The following is a 23,265-nucleotide window of genomic DNA, read 5'->3' as shown; positions in this document are numbered from 1 at the left end:
TCTTCTAACCAGATATTTTACAAGATTCCCAAGAAGAAATAAAACTAGTCACTTACAAAATTTTGTGGGGAAGAGAGCTATTTTATAAAAACAGAATAACCCGAATGAACAGCTTTAATATTATCCAATTTTAAGTATTTTAGGTCTCTTTCAAGATGCTATTTCATAAAAAAAGATTTCGCAAAGATGAGGAGAATCGAACATATTCAAAATGCTAACTCTTCTATTATTCATGCAAAATTTCACTTTCATAAAGAAAATTAGACCATCATCTTGAACATAAGTCTTCGTATAAATTACTAATAAACTCCAATGCATCATTTTTAGCAACCAATATTCGTCGGGCAAATACCAAGTAGTTAGAGCAACAGTAATATACCCATATAAAAATGTAATACTAGGAAAATTAAGGCCAAATAAAATTTAATTTTGCAAAATCTAAACTTACACCAATGTTCGACATTTAAGTAAAGTTTTTAATTTTCTGCTGACACGGATATTTTGGTATATCTCATATCCCAAATCAAATAAATTAATACATCATTCCTAGTTTGAAACTATTATTCCCAATATAAAAATCAGGATGCTTCTGACTCAGTTTTTCACTGTGAACGCTAAGGACATGAGGGAGCCATGACGAGGCAGCTGGTCCTAGAGGCCATAAGGGGGCATTAAAGCAAGTGGACAATAAAAACACACTTGAAAATGCTTGTTGCTTGAATTCCTCATACACTCATCCATTTAATAATCAAAAGCTATAGAAATGCATTCAAATTTAAAAGAATTGGACCCCACCAGTGACTGAGTGGGTAAGACCTAAAACGCTGGTAGTTCGTCGAACGAACTGGCTGCATAGGAGCTTTTCAGTCACGTGTAATGTAAATACGCGCAAGTTTTCCTTAGAAAGTCCTTTAACAAAGGCATCTCTTTCCTTAGTCCGATAGCCTTTAAGTGTTTTGCCACAATCATTTTATTCCAGCACACATGCTGGTTAAGTTTTAGTATGTAAGATTTAGTAACAAGAAGTAAGTATGTAAGATTCCTTTTTTCATTCTAAAGAAACGCACAAAACAAACTCGTCTAAAATTATAAAAACACCACTTCAGATCCGTACTTACAATGATAAGCACAAGCAGAATGATTGAACATAATGCAGCGAATGTTACCGAATGTTTTCTCTAGTACAATACTGTAACCAACAAACTTGTAATAAATTTAATCATGTCGCTTTTTCTTGAATTTCATGACGAGTTTCAATTCTTCATGCAGTGCAGGCATATTCAGTGCTCTGATACCATTCAATACAGCATAGTTGCAAAAGAATGCTGAAGAAACAAAGCTTCGAAAAGAGGGCGGTGAACCGAAAAAGGTTGGGAACCTATGCGTTAACCTACCAGCGTATAATAAAACACCTAAATCTCATCCTACTCTACAACATCTTTTGGTGTACAATATTAAAATAAAACTTACCATGTGTTTAGAAAAGAAAAAAAAAAAATCAATGGTATCGCCAACCACAACGAAGCTTAGACTAATGAACAGAACTACCATGAAACTAAAGCAATCGTTTCAAAATGTGTTAAATGAACGCAGTAAAATTTAATTTTCAAATTAAAGTTGCACGTTTCCTGATAATAAAATCTGAATATTTTGCCATAGACAATACAAAATTACAGCGCTGATGCACATATGTGTACAATTATCACGTTTTTGCAATTGGTCTAGACCAGCGGTTCTCAACCTTTTGACTAACGCGTACAATCTAAACAAAAATTGAAAAACTTTAGTACTACCACTACATTTTATGATGATTATTTTTCAATTTCCCAATAGAAATATTAATATATATATATAGCTATTCGTGCATCCTACTGTATATTTGTATTAAATACGCACACATATAAAATATTAGATTAAAAAATTGGTTACCATTTTAATTATAAAAATTTAAGTTATAATACTTTAATTCAAAAATTTAGTGCAAAATTTGGATATGTTTAAGAGAGATCAATTTCTTTATATCTGGTCTTATTTCGCTAAGTTTTAATCATAAATTAGGATTCACTTTTAGTTTTGTATTTTTTAAATACAACATGGATGAAAACCCTTATTCACACAAATAGGTTGTGCAAAAAGGCAATAAAAATTTAATAGCTTTATTCTTTTTTTCGGTTCAGCCAAAAGTTAACAAGTTTGTTATTTTTTAAATCTTCAGTTAGAGTTCGATCACAGGAAATTTCTATCAATTGATCTCTTTCTTCACGAAATAAGATTTCGAGTACGCTTGAACAAAATGAATTTCTAATCCAATTTTCTTTTTCATAATCCTCGGGAAAATACATGTTGAAATTTTTTATCAATGAAACACAATGATTTTTATTGTCGGATGCTAATTTTTCTTTTATTTTCAAATTATTTTCGGTTAGAAACTTTCTAAAAATGTTAAAAAGCTGAAAATATTATTATCCAAATCTTTGATTATTAGCTCGAGTTTTTTTTTTTTTTTTTTTTTTTTTTATCATTACATTTATTTTACCTCTAATGGTAAACAAATCAACACTTTGTCCTTGTAATCCTAAATTTCAGCTAGATATGCTAACCATAATTCACTAAATAAACATTTTTTCAATTCAAATTTTGAATCACAGAAGAAAATTTGAATTTCTGACCCAAGTTCAAAAAGACGATTTAAAACTTTGTGTCTGGAAAACCACCTTACTTCGGAATGAAAAAACAGCGTTTCATGTTCACTGCCTATCTCTTAGCATAAAATCGTAAGTATGCTTATCTTTTAATAAAATTAAAAATTTTCACAGCTTGATTCAAAATGATTTTCAGGTTTTGAGGAAATTGTTTTGGTTACTAAAGCTTTATGATGAATGCAGTATTGAGTAAATTTAGTTACAGGAGAGACATTTTTTTATTTGAGAAATAATATCGGAATGTTTTCCTATTAAAGCCCGAGCTCCGTCGTTGGAAACGGCAATGCACTTATTCCATTTCAGACATAAAATTATCAATTACTTTGAAAATTTCAATTGCAGTTGCTCTATCGTTAAGAGATTCACAAAATAAATACTCTTTGGCAATTCGTTTATCTTCTTCGAAACATACGTAAACTAATAATTGAACAAAGTTCGTTATATCTTTTTGAATGAGTGGCTCTTTTATGGAATTTGCCATTTCATGAATTCATAGACTGTATCATTTAATAACGAAATATTACTAAGTTCATTAGCCAATTTTTCGTTGAATAATGTTGAAACGATATCTTTAACTATAAGTCTGCCCAGTCTTGGCAATTCTTACGCTAACTAGGTAACTAGCTTCCAAATTTTTTCACTTGAAGTAACAAAACCTTTCATTACTTGTTTACTATATTTGAACTCCAATAATTTTCTTCAGATTTATTCCTTAAATTGGCATGCTTAGATTCAAGATGTCTTTTAAGAAACGATGGTTTCATACTTTGATTGGTTAATAGTTCCCCGCAAACAACACACTGAGGTTGAGGGTCCGTTTCATTTCCTTTCCAAGTAAACCCAAATGATAAATAAGTTAAATTTTCTATAAACATTTTTTCTTTTCTCTTCAATATTCTTCGTGCTAGCAGATTATCCTGGATCCATAACCTGTGAATTATCACTTTTCCGCTTAGTCAATCCTAGCCATTTTTCCACTTTGAAAAATCTGGGCTTGTTTTATTATTTTTTCAAAAATATTAAAGTCCACAATATATTAAAAGTTCTTCAAAAACAAACTATGATATTCTCAAATCGCGTCGAAAAGTAAGGAATACAAAGCAACAAGAAGACAAAATACCTGCTCTTCGAGGCAGCAGATCGACTTAAGAAAATGATTCTAATTGAAAACTGAACAATATCAGCCCAGAAATGGTGTCAACGTAAAGTGTAAACATGCTAATAAATTGATCAACTCTAAACGAATTAATGAGATACTGTTAGCTTTTTATAGGAAATTATTTTTATTTCCTATTAAATAGAATATCCATTTATCTATTTCTTTTTAAAAACATCATTTATGACAAATTTTGTAATGAATATTTGTGAAAATAAAAACGGATTATTTTGCTAAAGTCCATGAGCTGCAACTGATTTGAACAATGCTCAGATCGCATAAATTTGGAAGTGTTACAGAATGTTGGGGTATTTAATTTTTGAATTTAGTAGTTAAAAATACTTTGTTTCTTTTGCGCACCGCCTATTTTTCTCTTGCGTACTACCGTTGAGAACCGCTAGTCTAGACAATATAAAATAAGGTGTAGCTACAAAAGACACCATGCCAAATGCAGTAGGAAAAGTTAACATGACCTTGATTCCGGTCATTTCTACCTAGTGAGCCGACTCGCCGCTGCTACATGTACACAACACTGACGGATATTTAAGTTATATACTTTAGCACCGGAACACACATTAAAAAAACAGCGCAAGTACCGAGGACGGGAGCAAGACCCGCGGCGCTTTGTCTTGCCCACTACAGCTTAGTATCTAAAACCAGAAGTGCTGGAACTCTATCGATGGCCGCTACGAAAGCAAAATTAAAAAATAAAAATAGTTTAATAATGACAAATAGTTAAATAACAAAATATACAGAAGCTCATCTCATTTCGGACCCAGGTAGGCATTATGATCTTTCTCAAAGACAGAATTACCGAGGCCGGACTCCGGACGTGCCCTTACCTCATGCCTCACTCACAGCATAACTGTATCAATGACGTGCAATTCCATATTATAATCTCCAATGGCAAATAAAATTTCATGATTACAGATAACTAAAAAGCTTCAGAAAACTATATAATTACTCAGCATGTTACAATCTTAAAAAAATAAAAGTTTGAATATCTTTCATGTTAAAAATCGTTTTAAGATTTTCAAAAATCAAAATATAATTCAAAAAATATTTTTCTAACCTCAAGGCGCTTAAGCACTTATTAAAACTTTTTTGACCAGCATACAGAATATTAGGCTTTCCAGTCAGTTTCTGGTGTATTCAGGATTAGAAATCGCAGATAATTTTCACATTAGCAATTAACAATGACTTATCTGAATGGCATGCACTGATTTTTCTCGATCTGCTCCGCAGAATTTCAACTCTGACAATTTTCTATATAAACTTCTAATAACGTAAGTAGAATGCGCGAGTTTTAACCACTACCATACCAGAATTTTCATTACAGACAATAAATCTTACACATTTTCGTGTATAAAATGAACAATGAATGCTAATATTCCATTTTTAACCATATTTACTAATTTAAATCGGAACTTTCATGCTCCTCTTAATTAACAGTAGCCAGAACTCTGGCTGAAATTACTGGTCATTCTAAAACCGCATTAAAACTAAATTAAATGTAACATGAAATTACTCATCTACTAGCCATTAAGACTATATAATGCAAAGTTATAAATTAAAATTTATAATAAATGACACTAAAGGAAAGAAACACTCCAAACTTTTCACAAAAATGGAAAATTACATTAGAGACACGGAAAAAAATAGCAGTTATGAAAAAGTAACTGCTCTTAAAAGTACATTACCTTCTCGTAACACGATAAAGTAGGATGGATGCACGAAACAAAACCAGTTTGTCAGCACGAAGTATAGAACGTAATCGCTATTTTTATAAGTGGTCAGACTAAAACGGAAACAATCCGGAAAAGAACTAAATCAAAGACGAGATAAAAAAAAAAAAAAAAAAAAAAAACAGACAGACAACTAAAGAAGGAAGCAGCTCACTGTCTTCTTCACCGGATGGCTTCATAATTTTATACGTTATGGATATCGAGTTATCAATATTTAAGATGCATTCTTCAGAGTAGACTATACACTTCTTGCAAACAAGTATATTTCATAAACCTGGTTCAAACGGATGCCTGATACTTAAGAAACTAAGGAATAACATGTCTCATCTACTTGAATACTGTAAAAAGAGCTGGAAAAAAAAAAAAAAAAAAAAAAAACGTTTACAAAACAATAATTGGATTATTTAAATTAAGAAAACATATACATTGACTATTTTTCAACAGACACTTATGGTATCATGCATAATTTTTGCAGACTTCTGTTATAATATGGAGAACTCATATTTACATACCAAACCCCTTGTCTCACTACCGTCAGAAAATACCTAAATATAATTTGAAAAGCAAATGGTTGATAAAATGTATATTAAGTAAACGACAAAGAAGACATCTTTTATCCATATTAAAGAACAAGAGTTCCAAGTCTTATTTTAATCAGAACTTTTTTTCAACCAAAACTATCTTTACTTCGCCTACAAAATTAAACCACGAAACAAAAAAGTATTACACTGAAAAATTTAGGAAATTAAAAACACTCACTCGACACTCTCTGGATATTTCATAATTAAAGTAGAGAACTGCCGGCACACACTTTCATAAAACGAGGTGCACGCTTAAAATGCACAACACACCTTTTAAATAGCGAGGTAAGTAGTCAACACCTCCAAGCAACGAATAGCGTTCGAGCACCAACAGGTTCTTCCGTCGTTCAAACAAGGACGAAATCTGATTTCACTCGTTTACTTTTCCCTGCTCCACTGAAACCAACAATTCGAATAATCCTATTGCTAATTCAACTCCACACTTGCGCTTCATACTTCCGTTTCACAATTTGTTGCATAACACACCCACACATAAGATAGATGAAACAATCACTTACTTCAATAGCACTGGAGGGAAACAATTTTCTAGTTTAAAATAAAATTTACAAATGAATCAAGTTTAATTTCCTAATCATTTTAATTTTCCACGAAAGAATAAAATCAATTTAAATAAAGTTAAAATATGACATAGTTCGTTTCCAGTTTGCTACATCAGACTCAGAGGAATTAATTTCGAAAGCCAGATATTACATGCTACCAAATATTTTTAAAAGCCATTGTTTAATGCCTTAAATTCAACGAATAAAATTATAACGTTCAGTCAGTAAAGGGAACTATTTTAAGGAATAAAATCAATATAACAGTATCATTTATAGAACATTCGTTGCTGATTATTTACAACGTGAAAAATTTGAAAAAGAAGACAGAAAACGCTTCTTACAAAGATTATTTATTCTAAAGCGATGTCTCTAAAAATATAGGATATTCGGTCCTGCATTTTTAAAACAATTTTCTGAGCGAGACTCGGAAGGAACCAATTCTTAAATAATCAGCGATACGTTACGCCTGCGTCTAATGGTTAGATCGCTTTGAGTGTCTACCACATACGTTATGAAACACTCATTGTGGTTTGTAGAGGCAAAAAAGTGTATGTTAAAACTTATCCGTACATTCAGGTCTATTACAGGTTTTCCCAATTTTTTTCTTTGTATAGACCTCTATTAACTGATTTGGTTTATTCGATTACGTCAAAGCGCTCGAGGGCTATCTGCTTAAGGAGAGAGATGCCTTCGTGGAGGTTTTTCTAAAGGAAACTGGTTGGGGGATTCGAACCTCGGACCGAACTACCAGTATTCAGCGACTTTACCGCTCGGCTGCTGGTGGGCCCACCCCTAATTAAAGGAATTTTTTTCCATCCTTACATTTTTCTTTAGAATATAAAGTACACATCATAAATTATTGCACACAAATTACTTAATGACAAAAATTAGATTAAGAAGCTTTGAGAAAATGGTTTAATTATATTTGAATTTTTTTATTTTACAAATATAAACCAGTTTTCAGAAACAAAATGAAATTTTAATTGCACTAAAGTTCGATTTTAATGAATATGAGGTCTGCACTTGATGCAATGGATTATTTTTTTTAAATATTTGGCACAAATCTGCTTAATATAACTCTTATATTACCTCGTTCAAAAATATTCAACCAGTTTCTTGTTTTTCATTGTAGTTTTGCGTTTTTCGCGTCTGTCTGTGTGTGTGTTCTCGCGTTTGACTATTTTAAATTCCTTTAATGCATAAAATTATGCAATTAAATATTTCAAATATTAATATATTTGAAAAATATTACCGAGTTTTGAAAGATATTAAACCATTGTAGTGTATTTTCCATCCTTACATTTATTCTGAGACTTCTTCCTTACTGCATAATACAGCTTTCTATCACTAAACAATTAATTCTTTTTTACTTAAAATCATAGGGGTCGTGATTATATAGCGATAATCTGGCCGGTACATATTCGGCTCTCAAGTCCCAGTCGAATCCTCGATTACCACTAATCCCCTTTAAGATATCATTGACCCCACCCAGGGAATCAATACTAACCCCGCTGGGAACCCCTACCCTAGTACATACATTTAATCTTGCCCTGTAGCGAAATCCCACACAGCAGGAATGTATGTACAATTATAAGGTATTGTCTCCCTCCTTTCCGCATGCTTTCGTGGTGAATTTGGAAGCATACTCGATGCGCATTTGACAAGTGCAAGGTTCGAGTCCCTGCGATGGCACTGCTCATTTTTCACGTCTCCTGCTTCAGAATAACCTAATGACTACACTATGAAGATCATTAAGTCTACTCTCGAGTGTCTGATGGTTGATCGTTTGGCCAAATATGTCCATCATTTACAAGAAGTCAACGAGTTAGTAAAGTATGGGAAGGCTCTCCGATTAAAGGAAATGATGCGTTTATGGAGAGCTTTCTAAGGTTAACTGGCTCGTATTATGAATGGCTGATTTCATCTGAATTAAATATCACATTAATCCTTGCACTTTTCTACCAGTTATTGTGCTGAGGTAAGATTACAAGTTTTGCACTGTTCTCTAGTCGGCAGCGAAGTCCAGGGTTTCCGTAAAAAATCTGTTATCAAGAAATAAATATTTCGATTTACGCAAGTCTAACATTTTAAAGAGGCTGCAAGGAAATTACGTGAACACCAAACAAGTTGGAAAAATGCTTGGTTAGTTAATTAAGAGAAAACAGCACTGTGGAATCCACAGCTCTTGAAATTAATGATTGAAATTGGTTCAAGTACACTAATGAGAAAAAAAAACAAAAAATACCCACCCACGTAGCAAGCCCGGAACCGAGCCTGGGATTACTTAGTGGACTTTGGAGCTCTACCGCTAGTGGCCGTAAATTATCTGAACAAAAACGTTTAAAAAAATGCATTCATTTAAGCCAATAATTGCAATATGTCTCAAAAAATAGCCAATCGGTAAAATCTGCAATAAAATCTGACTGCAATGAAAATAAGCTTACCTTATGCCCATAATTGCAGACCAATTAGTTATAATTAGTTACACAGAAATGCGCACAGTAACCGAAAAATACTCTGAAGATGAATCCAGTCTTATCAAAATAGGGCGGCCAAAGCAATTCTCAAATCAACAAAATAGATTACTGCCTATTGCTATCCTTTGAGATAAGACTGACATAGTTTTCACAAGCCACCTCCTACATACGATTCAAGTAACAATTTGTTTCAAAATAACTATCCATAATGAACCATTTTTTAATATTTAATTATTTTATTAACATGTTCTTTTGATGCGGAATTTTATACACTTCTTTAACAAAAGTTATACAACATGTAATTACAACACTTAAATAATAATTAAAAACGTTCTGGCTTACGGCGAGAGAAACGCGAAACTTTTCATAAGCATGAAACATCACTTTTCAGCTAAAGCTATGCTTTATCACAGATGAAGTGTTCGTGTTTCAGTCTCAAAAATAGGATTTGCATTTTTACACTCCCAATTAAATCTACAGTAACCACCTCCATAACCGAAAAGTTGACTGATTGAAATCAAAACTAAACCAGTATTTTCCACTTTTGCAACAATTTCCCCTTTTTCGCAAATCAAATATATGCATTTTATTATTTAAGCAAGATATCGCGTGCTATTTACTTACATGTAAAAATAAAGAGTTGTCTTGGTGATTACCTTAAAATACCTACGTTCATTGGTGTATTATGCCAATTAAAATATGAGCTGCCCTAAAAGATTTCCCACAAAGTGAAAAAATTCTTCATAGACCAAGGATTTCAATAAATCGTTATATTAGTAATACTGCTTTCCTGCCATCCAAAGCGGAGAAAGAAATGTTTAAATCCAAAGAAAGAAATGTTAATGTCCAAGATGGCGAAATAATGTTTACCTGAGTCAGCCATAAAAGTCCAGCTTCCCCCCCCCCAAATACAAATGCAAAGAATTTCCTTTATGTAGTTTAAATAAAAAGAGTAAATTTAAGACAGAAAATTTTATGTTTATCTTCAGATACATTTAAGCAAAATGTTGTAAATGTATAAAGAAAAGTGACTATTTATCCTCCTCCCTTCTTTCTAACTATGAAAGCAGGTTTCCCCCTGGGCATATTTTTCATATAAATTTGTCCGAAAAAGATGTCATTCAAAATTGCTGTTATCCGAATTACTGAAGATGCTTTTGTACTTCAACATTTGGCGGTAAATTACTTTCGAATGGTCAAGAATAATAATAATCCTAAATGCATTCAGTTGCTAAAATTCTTTGATCTTCCAACAAACATGGCATTTTCCTGAACTTTTCAAAACCATCGCAATTTGAAAGTCGAGAACATCCCCCCCACACGCACTTGATTGAAGCCGAATATGCATGCAGCGCCACTTCGCTTTATACGTAGAACACAATAAGAAGTTCATTTCACATAGTGCGGGTTATTTACTGGCTAAGCAATTTCAATTAAAATCAGATATTCGATACGTTTCCAAGAAAATGATACGGAACAACTTCTCGTTGCTTCCCCATACTCAATGATCTAACGGATACACATTTTAAACTGAACATCAATTTAAAAAAACAAGTAGTCTCTGGCCTTAATTACGCAATTTGCAACGACTTGCTCTACTCGCTCACTAAGTCTGTGGCTTTAACTGGTGAGTAATTTCGGAGCATAATGTTGAAACGTCTTGTTTGACCTCCAGACTGACTGAATACAAGTACTCTTAAAATCTATCGATACCTCTAATGCGAAGAATGATTTATGAAGAAACATGTTAAGGAACACTAACTCTAAAAAGCTAAAAACTTTTTAAAGCATAGGAAAGGGGGAAGCAGCACCAAACTAAACATACCAATAATATAAAATCCCTACTTGCGTTTAAATTAAAAAAACGAGGTGGGGGAAGGTAAAATGTTCCAAGCATTAAATATTCTTCAGTTGCTTAACCTACGTATACATAATCAAAGTTAAAACTGTACATGATAATAACAAAACCTAATTCCAATTATTATTATTATTATTATTATTATTTTCCTCAAATGTTACTCCTTAAAAATTTCAACAGGTTCTTATCCTTCCATTTCACTTCCTTTACAGAAAATTCAGATTCCGTGAAATTTTATTCTGAAGAGAAAAATGAGAATTAAAATTAATACAAATTCAAAGGAAAACGTTTCATTCGATTATCACACAGTAAAATTTTTAAGTAATTTTATATATTAATTTAGACATATTAAAAAACAAACTCCAGAGAAATGCGCAAATTTAAATACAACAGTTTCCACTCCTTTGATAAATGGAAGCAAAACAATCTCTAGACGAAGTAGGATAGAAAGTGTAATCTTACCTTTTCATTAATAAATTAAAAAAAAAAAAAAAAAAAAAACGAGCACAGTAATTTTTAATATTGAAAAAAAAATAACGCTTCCGCTGAGAAATACACCCCAAAGTAAAACTGAATTTGCACTGGCAACTCTTCATTTCCAGTATTACATCTACAAAAATTATAAAATGCATTATAATGATCCTACATGACAGTATGGAAATTGACAAAAATAAAAACACTCACTATACTCTAGGGGAAAAAAGGCTTCATTTTGAACTCTAAAGGTATTTTTTTTAACAAACCCTAGGCATTAAAATTCGCAGCTAGTTATTTAAGACACTAAAAGCAACATTACCGAAAATAAGCAACATCTATTTTGCCCTTACTTTTCAAACGCTTATTTTACATATTACCAGGCACGATATCTTACAACTAAATACAATTCCAAGGGCATAGCACAATGAATTACAGCAAACCACCTACGCAAAGCAACACCCACGAAAGTAAAGAATTCCTCAAATGCCACAATCAATTGAAGATTATTAATATCTGCATTGTGCTATGTTAGCAGAGTTTTTGTGCACTACAAGGCTTTCATGAAGGTTGTTGGTAATATTTGCGTAAATAAACCTATATTTTCCTTGGAATACGAATCCGGAGCTAAGTAAAACTCATTTTATCCGGATTTGAGATATCTGAACTCCAATTATCTTGATCACAAAATAAATCAGATACATTCCGACTTTATTCATTAAATTTAACATTAGTAATTATTAAATACACTGTTCTTGTTTTTACTCTGTCTAGCCGCTATGCGGCCAGCCTTCGTCTGGGAACACCAAACATTAAATTTGAAAACTGCACAGAATTTTACTCTGCAGAATTGAAAAAAAAATTTTTATTTCAATAAAAATTTATTACATATAAAAAAATTACAATGAAATAAACAATATCCCTTAATACAAATATTAACAACCCTAATAAATAAATCAACAAATTTCCCGTTGCCTTCTCTCGACAAACGTCCAGTATCCAAGAAAAACATTAAATTTAATAACCGCACAGAATTATCACCCTCATTTTGCCGAGTGGCGCTGTTATATAATGACAGAGAATTACCGATATGATGCGATTTCATCAAAAAAACGAAAAAATATGATTCGAATTTTGAAAAAAATCGCTTCGAGGTGCTTGTCTAAATGCACCCTATGTACCAAATTTCATAGCAATGGATCTATTTACTTACGCGCAGCACGAACGAAAGACATACACAGACAGAATCTTTTTATTTATATGAAGAGATAATTTCATTGATTATAAACTAAAAATTTAGAAATTAATATTTTAATTCAGTTATGTGGCTAAAAATATCCTTATTTAATTTTAATCGAACAGACAAATTACGGGTTTTGTTTTAGGCAAATAAAAATTTCAGTGCTTTAAGAGAATGGAAATAAGTACAGCTAAGTAAATAAAAAATAGTTACTTCGTTTAATTTCTCAAAAAAGTGTATTATTTTGCTTTATGAAAAATTTTACTTAAGTATACAAACTTTGTTGAAATAAAAGATACATGAAAAAAATCCTCTATGTAGCATTATAGTAAATATGCTATTTAGTCTTGAAGGGGGGTGAAGACATCCCATTAATCGGATTTTTTTTTAATATTCAGTATTGCAGTAGTTGTAATTCATCTACATATTTATAGTTCTCGTGTACAGCCGTAAAGAACTTAAATGAAGTAAGCCTTCAACAAAGTTATGAAAGAAACAGGCTTAATTGATCAAAATAACGATTACCACGACAATCTTCTAAATAGTAAAATGCATTTCTTGACATAATATTAAAATTAATACACTAAAGTAAAAAAAAAATCATGCTCCTTAACTCAAAAAAAAAGGGGGGGAAGAAAAATTGAGGTCCTTGGTAATTCAAAAGTTTTTCCTGAGAAATGAGAAATTTTATTCACCAAAACAGGAAGATTTAAAAACGGAACATATACTCATGTTTCCACCAACCTTTCTAAAAAATGGTTATGAAAATTACTCTTTTAGAATGTGCTCTTTACGTCTGAATCTCAATGTGTAAAATATATTTAATCAGATTTCCTCTTTAACAAAAGCGCATAAAATATGTCACCATACTACTAACTCTCTTTAATAACTGAAACAGTCTAAATCCAATTTTTATTGATAGTATAGTAAAATACTATTTGAAAGGTTATAAATGCAATAGATAACTTTTATCTGGCTATAATCCATTTAATTAGAAAATGCCTATTCGTAATATCCTAGCCAGCTGGCTAAAATGATTCAAATTTACATATCAAGACCACCTAACTAGTTGAGAGGCATTTTCGTCAAGAATCTTCTATTAAAGTATTCTGAAGTCAAGTATGAAAACTTACAAGCTAAACAAGAATGAAAAACGCAAAAAGTTTTCGTAGGTACCCTTGGCATTTCAGTTTCGAACAATATTCTATATCAAAGAATTAAACGAAAAATTTAGAAAGCAATAAAAAGTTTAACAATGCAACAAAAATTTACGCAAGAAAAATTTTTATTTTCAAGATATGTAAAATGGGTGCTTCATCAGTATGGTTAGCGAAGGCTAAAAATAAGGCCATGAATCCCAGCATTTGATAAAACAAGGTCGCTTATGCCCTTCGCTGCAGGTACAATATCAGCCTACCCCGAATAATATATTGCACAACGTTATCGCAATTCCAAGGAAAAAGCTTAACTCGCAAATGCCTATTCTAAAATATATAGAAAAAGATGAATTTATGGAACGACATTATTAAATAGTACTGCAGCCGATTTACTTGAAACTGACGAATAAGATTCGGATCTTTTCCGTTACAGGGCAGAGCGCGGCCAACAATTTTCTGCAGAAAGATGTGTGAGGCAACGTTATCAACGGCCACCGTTAAATTAAATGTGCTGTTCTAATCGCTTATAGCAACGTTCTTGTTTTCAAAGTACTGTCAATAAAAAGATTTTAAAACGTGTTCTATTGTATTGGGTACTTACGTATTAACGCAACCATCTTAGAAGAAGTCGCCAAATTTTCACAATGTGCCAAACTCTTGCAACCATTTGCATCAACATTCTTCTGGTAACCATGCTCCTAGCAATCGTTCAGTCAAGCAACGCCGCCATTCGTTCTTTTTTGTTCCACTGCAAGTTCCAACGGTTTTTACGAACAGATTTTTTTTTTATAAGTTTTAAAATATGAACTTGCAAAATCTGTTTCAGCAATGGAAGAAACTACTATAAACTTTCTGCAGGAATAAAGAATTTTGCTGAAAATTTTCTAGAAAGAACAATGAGTTTCCTGCGTAGCCGTTGTTTGTCAAAAATTGCACGGAGTTTTCGCCTTTTTTTTTTAAAGTGAAAAACAGATTGCTGTGTATTTCGGAAGAACAGCGCAAAAAAAAATTTCAGTAAGATTTTGAAGAAGAATGTGTTTAAATTTTCGTTTATTTTTTAATGTATCACTTAATCCTTATTTAATAATTCAAACTGGTATTTTAAATTGCCAAAGTACGTTTTCTTTTCATATACTGATAATGTTTAGGTTTTGTTTATGTTAATAATGATAGTTTGGAAATCCTAAAAAAGACACGAAAACCACCAACTTGCACCTCATAAGTATCTTTTACCTTTTCATCTGCAAAAAATCGCCAAACTGTGTCATAGTGGTTGGGTTAATATGCAAGTACCGTTTACTGATTTATTATTTTCTGTTTCGCTTCTTTTATTGAAATAACTAACTTAAAAGACATATTTCTTATGTTAATAAAAATTTTATCGTAGTTGAAATGGTGAAAGTTTTTTTTCGCCGGAAGTACCGAGTACCTTTCTACAGCGTAAGTTATTCTGTAACGGAAAAAAATCAGATAATTCTAATGTTCCTCTTAGTGTACTTGAAATTTTTATTAGGCATTATATCCTTATCAAATATATGCTAATCCTTGCATATGAACTGTAGAATATTAAAACAGCAAACGAAAATTTAAATGCATTAATTACGGCAGAGAATGCAACAGCCATCTTCTTATGGGAGGCTTTTGAAATAGAAAATGACAAAAATTTACATTACACATGGAAACAGAATCTAGGACGAACTGCCCGTGTTTTTGTGGCTTAAGGAATTAGAACACTAGTTGATTATACACGAAAGCAAGCTTGAGCTCAATTAGCGCTACAGAATCCGATTGTAATGAAATTAAAAATCAAAGGAAAGACCAAGTAATTTCACTAACAAACCATCATCTGAGTAATCTGCCTATTGCTGGTGTGGTTTGGTTTATTTAATTATGGCAAAGAGGACAGACGCCTTCGTGGTGGTGTGGTGTATTTTTTTACGGCAAAGCACACTAGGGCTATCTGCCAAAGGGGAGGGATGCCTTTCGTGGAGGACTTTCTAAGGGAAACTGGCTCGTATACACGTTACACATGGGGAAAACCACGAAAACACCCATGCAGGCAGCCCGTTCGAGGGATTCGAACCTCGGACCGAACTACCAGTGTTCAGCGACTTTACCGCTCGGTCCCTGGTGGGCGACGCCTTCGTGGAGAACTTTCCAAGTGAAACTGGCTTGTATATACGTTACACAAGGAAAAAAAACCACGAAAACGCCAATGCAGCCAGCCAGTTCGCCGGAATTTGAACCCAGAATGGAATCGCCAGTGTTCTGCGACTTTACCGCTCTGCTTACTGTTACCTAAATCCCATTCATGAGCCAATATGATTACAATATGCCTAGTTTCGAACGTCCCGTGTAATGTATTTATAAAGTTATGTGTAAGTAACATAATAAACAACAGTTTTTACTATTCCTTGAGTCAAACATCCAGTTTCCCTTAACAAGGCTTCCACGAAGGTATTCCTCTCCTTACGCACATAACTATTAGTCTCCTTTGCCAAAATCAAATAATCCAGTCTGTTCTAGAGAAAATACTTAGGTTATTGAGAAAGCATGCAACGCTTTTTATGGCTATTTCACATGAAAAACGTCATTTCAGGAGCCCAAAAAAATGCATAAGCATTATTATTTTTTTTTTTTTTCCTATAGTCCTATAGTTGTCATATAGCATCCTATACTTGGCTCTTTAGCAGCAGTGCACAGAAAAGATGTTACTTCATACTCTTTCGAGAAAAAACAAAACACAGACACTTGAGAAATTTAAAATGCTAGAACACGTTACAAAACAGCAAAATAAAAAAAAGCAAATGAATGCCAAAGAACGTAGTGTTACAGCTTTATCTTCACTAACCATTCAACGAGCCCAAAAAATTAACAATCGGCTTATTGAAAGTATCTGGCGCGACATAGTAGTGTAATTTTCTTCAACCAATTCATCAATAAGCGGAAAACATGTCAACCCACGAGATAATCTGAGGAAACTAATTAAACATGAAAACGCATGGCTATTCTTATTAAATACACCTTAAAAATTTATTGAAACGCTCAGCTAAGAGAGACATCATAACCGTCTTTAACACAATGAATAACTAAAGTAGCCGAATTCTAAACATTTCGACTGAATTCTGGCAGAATACGTCAAAATTTCGAAATATCAAAATTAACTGTGAGTTCGAGCCAAGATAACTCTCCTGTGCTTTGTCGTAATTTAAATAGTTTAAAAGTATCAGTTCAACACCTTTCTTTCACAGAAAAATATTTATCAAAATTTGAAGCTAGATTTTAACATACTTTTATTACATCTGTACTCAGTTAATTCAAAATTTAAACTAAAAAAATATCATAATGTAAACAAATAAATAATTACAATATTAAATTTTCTGTTTATAGCTCCTTCCACTTATTCCCATGGGGAAGAAAAAGATCACTGTTCGAAACTTATTATATTATTACGGTTATACGCCATTCCAAGTATGGCGGGATTCAAGTATTTGGATACATTTCAAGTATACGGATGCCGGGATGAGCGGAGAATGTTAAGAAGAGAATTCAAATGAGCAAATTTCTCTCAGTTCTAATTGAGAAAAAAATTGAGAACGAAGTGCACACTCGCAAAATAATAACACCTTGCCAACTTTTCTGAATACAATGTAGAGGAAGCAATCAGTCATAATTTTAACAATTAAAATGCATAAAAACACAAAAAACTCAGGTTGTAGCAAGTTTATCACATAAAATAAACTGAAGCAAAAAATATATAACAGAGCATTTACCAAGCGAAATCAGATAACATACGACTTAAGACAACATAACGATGAGAGAGTGACTTATCTTGCTCACTTTTTTTTCACATACGAAAATTTTAGAAATCGAAGTGCTGAATAAGCGTTGATATGAATTAATATATTCTTTAATATACATCTACTATAAATACATAGAAAACCACTTACTCTAAAATTCAAATGAATGCAGGGTTTACTTATTTTAGCTACATTCAAAATTATTACTTAGTAAGCACCGATTAACCTTCAGCTGATATGGTGTGGTTCCCACGGACACAAATTATCAGGAAACTACGAACATATTTTATCTTCAAATGAAATTATCTATTTTTTTTTTAATAACAGACTAAATATTTAAAAACATTTTCACAAACAGTGTCATTTTTTATTCATGAGAAAAGTCCGTTGGACCGGATAACTAAAAAAAATTTTTTAATATCGATTTAACATTAATACGATACTTCCTATAGAACAAAACGCAAGATGTCTTAGGAAACAGCACTTAAAACTACCGTCCACAATTTTTTCAAACACTCAAGTTTTCTTTCAAGAAACATTTACTCCATTTTATTTCTTCATTTTCAAAGAAAATAAATACGACTGGAAAACTTAACCTTCAAAATTATACAGCAAATCGAATTTCCAGCCAAATGAGCTCAAGGCTAAATGTTCTCTGCGGTCGGTATAACACCTATCTGAATCCCGATTTTAATGGCGGAAAAAAATTAAAACTCCGAACTATATTTTCGCAGAAATTGCCTCTTATTTCCCTTCCCGCCGGAATTCAAGCACATATATGAAATCCAATGCATACATTAGCATGCCTATAGTGATCATAATATACCGAATATGCGAAATGGAAAGAAAAATGTAGGAAATACGCAGAAATATATCTTCGCATTTGTCAGCCGAAGATTGGGAAATGCGACAAGTTTTAGTAATGTGTGTGCATTAATTAATGTCATAACATTTATTTAGCATCTATTATGTACCCCTCCCCAATACTTTGAAATGAATTTTTGATCGAAGCACACAAGTTCCAAATATTTAAAAGAAAATTCAAAACATATCGCTTTTTCTTGAAGGGAGAAAAAAAGGCAACTAAATTTATTTCACAAAGATTCTCTTCTTTAACAAAGCACTGTGTATACCCATATACATGCCATCCAAAACTTCTCAAGTTTATTAATTTTTACGTACAAGAGCAGCAAATCTTTACAACTCCATTCTTTTTCTACGCGAAGCCGGTGTAAGCCACTTTAGCTCCCTATTCAGCTAGACTTGAGTGTGAAGATACTGCTTCAGCTGGGGTTTGAACGCAAATGTTATTACACACAAATTCTATATAACTTTTAATTAACGAGTTCGGTGTCATAAATGTAGAAATATTATTACTATGATAAATTAAGGAATTTCCTATTGCATTTGAAATCACAATAGCATACCAAAATTATTCTGAAAGGAAAAGGCAATATTGCGCCATTCTGATTAGAGATCAAAATGAGAAATTTCAATGACCCATCGTTCATTTCAGCATAGCATAACTCCAGGGACTTGAATGGACCGCCTTGACACATTTTCATGTAAATTATTCAATTAAGCTAAGAACAGGAATGAATATATGTAAATAATCATAAATAAAGCAAACATTAAATCCAGTTATGCGTAGCAGCCAGTGAAATGGAAGTCTACAGATTCCCCGGCGTAAATCAGAATTATCAGCTACAGCTAATTAATAGAGCGAACACATAAATGAATCCGAAAGGTGACGTAAGCCTGAAATTCACTATCAAGAACCAGGAAACATTAACAGTTGGAATCTAATTTCTCAAACTCTTCCGCTTCAAGTTATGCTTTAATGCAATTATTCTTTATCATGATGAGCTTGAAAACCGCTAGCAAAGTTCGATGAACAGTAGCAAACAATGATAATACTCGTATTATTGGTGCAAGTTATGTTCTTTAGTTCTTAATTCTGTTCCTTAGTTACTTTAGTTCTGTTCTTTGTTAGTTTTGTAGCTTCCAAGACCTCCTGCCCTAAAAGAAGAGGTAATTTACTTATCTCTTGGTTTTTTTCGAATTAAGCAATTTATTTAATGAAATCACATGCTGCAGTGCCATCTTGCGCAATAAATATGACTTAAAGAATGTTAAGCCCCCGAAGAGATCAAGCAACACGAAATTTTGCAAATCTAACTCATCTATCGATGGATCATCATTCATAATTTTTGTGTTATCTCTGGAAAGGGTCAAGGGATGAATCAACCAAAATAACACTGTTTTCATGTTTCTTCACTTAACAATTCAGAAAGGGTAAGAAGGTTTGGTACTGTTCTGCTGTGGAGACCGGATTCCGAAATGTGTGCATATATATATGCATGTATGTACGAATGTGTGTACGTACGTATGCGTATATACATATATATATATATATATATATATATACACACACATACGCAAATGCATATGTACATACATTTCCGAATCCGCTCCCGATAACAAACGAGTACCGAAGGTTTAAAATCAGATTTATTAAAAACATTAATCTTCTTTAAGGGGAATTTTTATATCAAAATACAAAACAATACAAATGAATGAATGGTGATGATTCTCCACCACCAGGATTTGGCGACTAGGGTCCCCTAATCTCCAGTCGCCTTTTAAAAGGGGCAATATATAAGGTATTTCTCCCGCCTTCTTAGCATGCCTTCGTGATGTAATGTCAGCACACTCGGCACGTATTGGAGAGGTTTCAGGTTCGAGTACCTCCGAGGACACTGCATTTTTCATGTCTCCTGCTTCGAAATAACTTAATGTCTCTACATCATTCAAAAAGTCCTTCTAGGCACTGCTTCCCTTACGTGGATTATTAGCTTTCGAGTGCTTAGCTCAAGCCATTATCCATCCAGCATAGACATTAATTACATTCAAAACACCTACTCGAATAATAAAACACTGTCACCTTTTCCAGTCAAAAGAATACACTTTACATATAAAATTTACAATTTTAACAAGTTAAATGCCGCATGGTTCCGAGGGACCGACCTTAGACTAAACAAAATAGGCTTAGCTATTAACGAATTAAATTAAATCATGTTCATTATTACCATCATAAATCTCTGAACAAACCCCACACATATTTTTCCTAAGTTAAAAAAAAGGTTCAATTTTCATTTTTTTAAAATCTTTTATAAGCTTTATTCAGAAAATTTTCTAACAATTATAAAAATGTTAATAAGTGATATGTGGAATCGTGAAAATTCGTATAGATCGTAATGATTTTTTCCTCCTACCGTTAATTCCGAGTTCGAGCTACCACTCAGCAGTGCTTCCCTGAGATAGGGGCAACTCGCAGGTGGTACAGTTCGCACACATTAATAACTTCCTCGCTTAACTGGATCCCCATGATAGGATCGATGCAAAAGTGCTTTTAAGGCGCCAACATTTACAATATCAAAATAGCGCTTTTACGAATAAGAAAATAAAACATGCTGCGAAAATAAAATTTGCTGCTCAATTCATAAGCTCTACGTCAAATGATTTTGCTTGCATTATTTTCTACTAATGAAAAGCAACGTTTTTGCAGCATTATATAATGATCCATAGTCACATAACCCACAGCCTTCAAGAAACAAAATAATTAATAAACGCATAATTACGATTGAGATTAAAAGAATTCGGTACAGACTTTTTAAAAGGTAACAGACTTTTTAAATAACAAAACCAACGGCTTCAATAAAAATAAATTAGGTTTCCTGACTATTAATATTAAATAATGAAGAAATCCATACCTAAAAGCTTCCATTTGCCTTTAAAAATTATGGCTCTTCATTGTACGGCATTCCGGTCTTTTTAGACCTCACTTTTCCTCCTCACCAGTGGCCGAGTGGTTGAAACCGCTAAATGCTGGGAGTTCGACTTAGATTTCGATCCCAGGCGAACGGGCGCTGCATCGTTTATTTTCCCCATGTGCAAACATGAACCAATTTTTCTTGGAAAGTCCTCAACGAAGGCATCCCTTCCTTTAAACAGATAGCCCTTGTGCGCTTTGCCATATTCAAGTAACCTAACATTGCAGTTTCTCAATCTCATTGCTTCAGTTCACAGAATACAACAAAACGGAAGCCTGAAATCACGTTAAAAACTTAAAACCTCAGCTTTTCAAATACATTTTGTTCTTCGCAATGCGTAGTTAAATAAACAAAACAGCAAGATTGCAAACACATACGAAAGCTACTTAGCATACTTTATATGTATTTAAATTAAATGCTTACAAGGAAATTCACTAAAATGTGCAATGATTATTTGCTTATTTAAAAAAGTTCAATTAATTATGGCGATGCCCGCAAAACATTACATATTCACTATATATCTAGCCTCGTGTACAGTTTCACTGCGTAAGAAATGAAATACTCGATTCTACAGCAAAATATCACATGTCTGGAAGCATTATATTACTTCTTCACTTCTCGCCAAACCTAAAATCAAGCATGATGCAAAATGCAGCAAGCAGTTACAGAATAAGGAAAAAGGTTGTCGAGAACGTTTTGGTGGCAAAAATTTATTATTAAAAAAATATCGCAAATCAGATATAGGCTTGTTCTAAATGAATATGACATAACAATAAAGGTCATCCCCACTCTGCTTTAGACAGAAAATATAAGATTACAAATTTTAAAAAATTCATCTTTCTAGAAGAATCCAGCTTGTTCGGTTATCGTAATACTCACAGAAAAGCACGGTCACAATTGGGTATTACTGGCAGATACCGAATATGGAAGAGGGTGGCAAGATGGTACCTATATTAGATGTAAAGTATTTCACAGTTAGTTAACTAATTAAGGTAAGAATGCTTTCGTTCAGGACTTTGAGAAAAACCACAGAAAACCTATGTAGTCAGCCCATTCGGCAGGATTTAAGCCCGGCTCGAACTACCAGTATTCAGTGGGCTTATCCTAATTAAGGCAGCCAAAACTACACCACATACATAGCTTAATACCAAGCTAATATTTTGCACCCATCTATGGATATTCCAAAGAATTACTTAATGAAAGCCGAAGCATTAACGCTAAATTAACCTTAATTTCTGAAATGTTAATTACTAGTGTTAGCTCACACGTACTATCGTTGAAAGCAACAGCTGCTTCCGTGACCAACATCAATTTGAATAAAAGCAGAGGATCAAGTTTCAACACGGAACTGCGACGCACTTTTTCCAAAAATAAATATTTAATAATTGTAAGCTACTTTTATGCTGAATACCTTTTATACTACTTTACTTCTTTTAAATCCACAAAAATTTTTAACATTAGCTTTACCGTGGGAAATAAAGACAATGCATTGCAGAATCTGAATTTCCTTTAAAGGATAATTATTTTAATTAAATGGAAAGTGTGTCAATAAAAATATAGGAACCATCGAGATGAATTTCGAAATTTTAATACATTAAGTAACTAATAATTGAATCATTTCGCTTGATGTTATTGTAGAACACGTACTCTTTAAAGCAATATTTAAATTAATTATTTCATAA

The 23,265-nt window shown here is 32.7% G+C and overlaps 1 protein-coding gene across 10 annotated transcripts in view; it reads right to left on the bottom strand.

Moving 5' to 3' along the window:
* LOC118191570 (protein hu-li tai shao-like) overlaps positions 1-23,265 on the bottom strand; it is a 122,583-nt gene that overhangs the window by 61,222 nt on the left and 38,096 nt on the right. For 9 of the 10 annotated variants that reach the window (XM_085807359.1, XM_085807363.1, XM_035362367.2 and 6 more), the window contains exon 1: positions 6,363-6,519. The exons of the other annotated variant lie outside the window; for it this stretch is intronic. In XM_085807359.1, the coding sequence (XP_085663485.1) occupies positions 6,363-6,385 (23 nt within the window). In that variant the 5' untranslated portion in view covers positions 6,386-6,519. Of the gene's footprint in view, positions 1-6,362; positions 6,520-23,265 lie in introns of those variants that run through there. 10 annotated transcript variants of the gene reach the window in all.

The sequence above is a fragment of the Stegodyphus dumicola genome, chromosome X1 (assembly GCF_044657685.1).
Source record: "Stegodyphus dumicola isolate Sdum_Otavi_A_Nest chromosome X1, ASM4465768v1".
Classification (NCBI taxonomy): Eukaryota; Metazoa; Arthropoda; class Arachnida; order Araneae; family Eresidae; genus Stegodyphus; species Stegodyphus dumicola.
The sequence above is the reverse complement of the archived record's forward strand: the minus strand, read 5'-3'. Positions and strand labels throughout refer to the sequence as shown.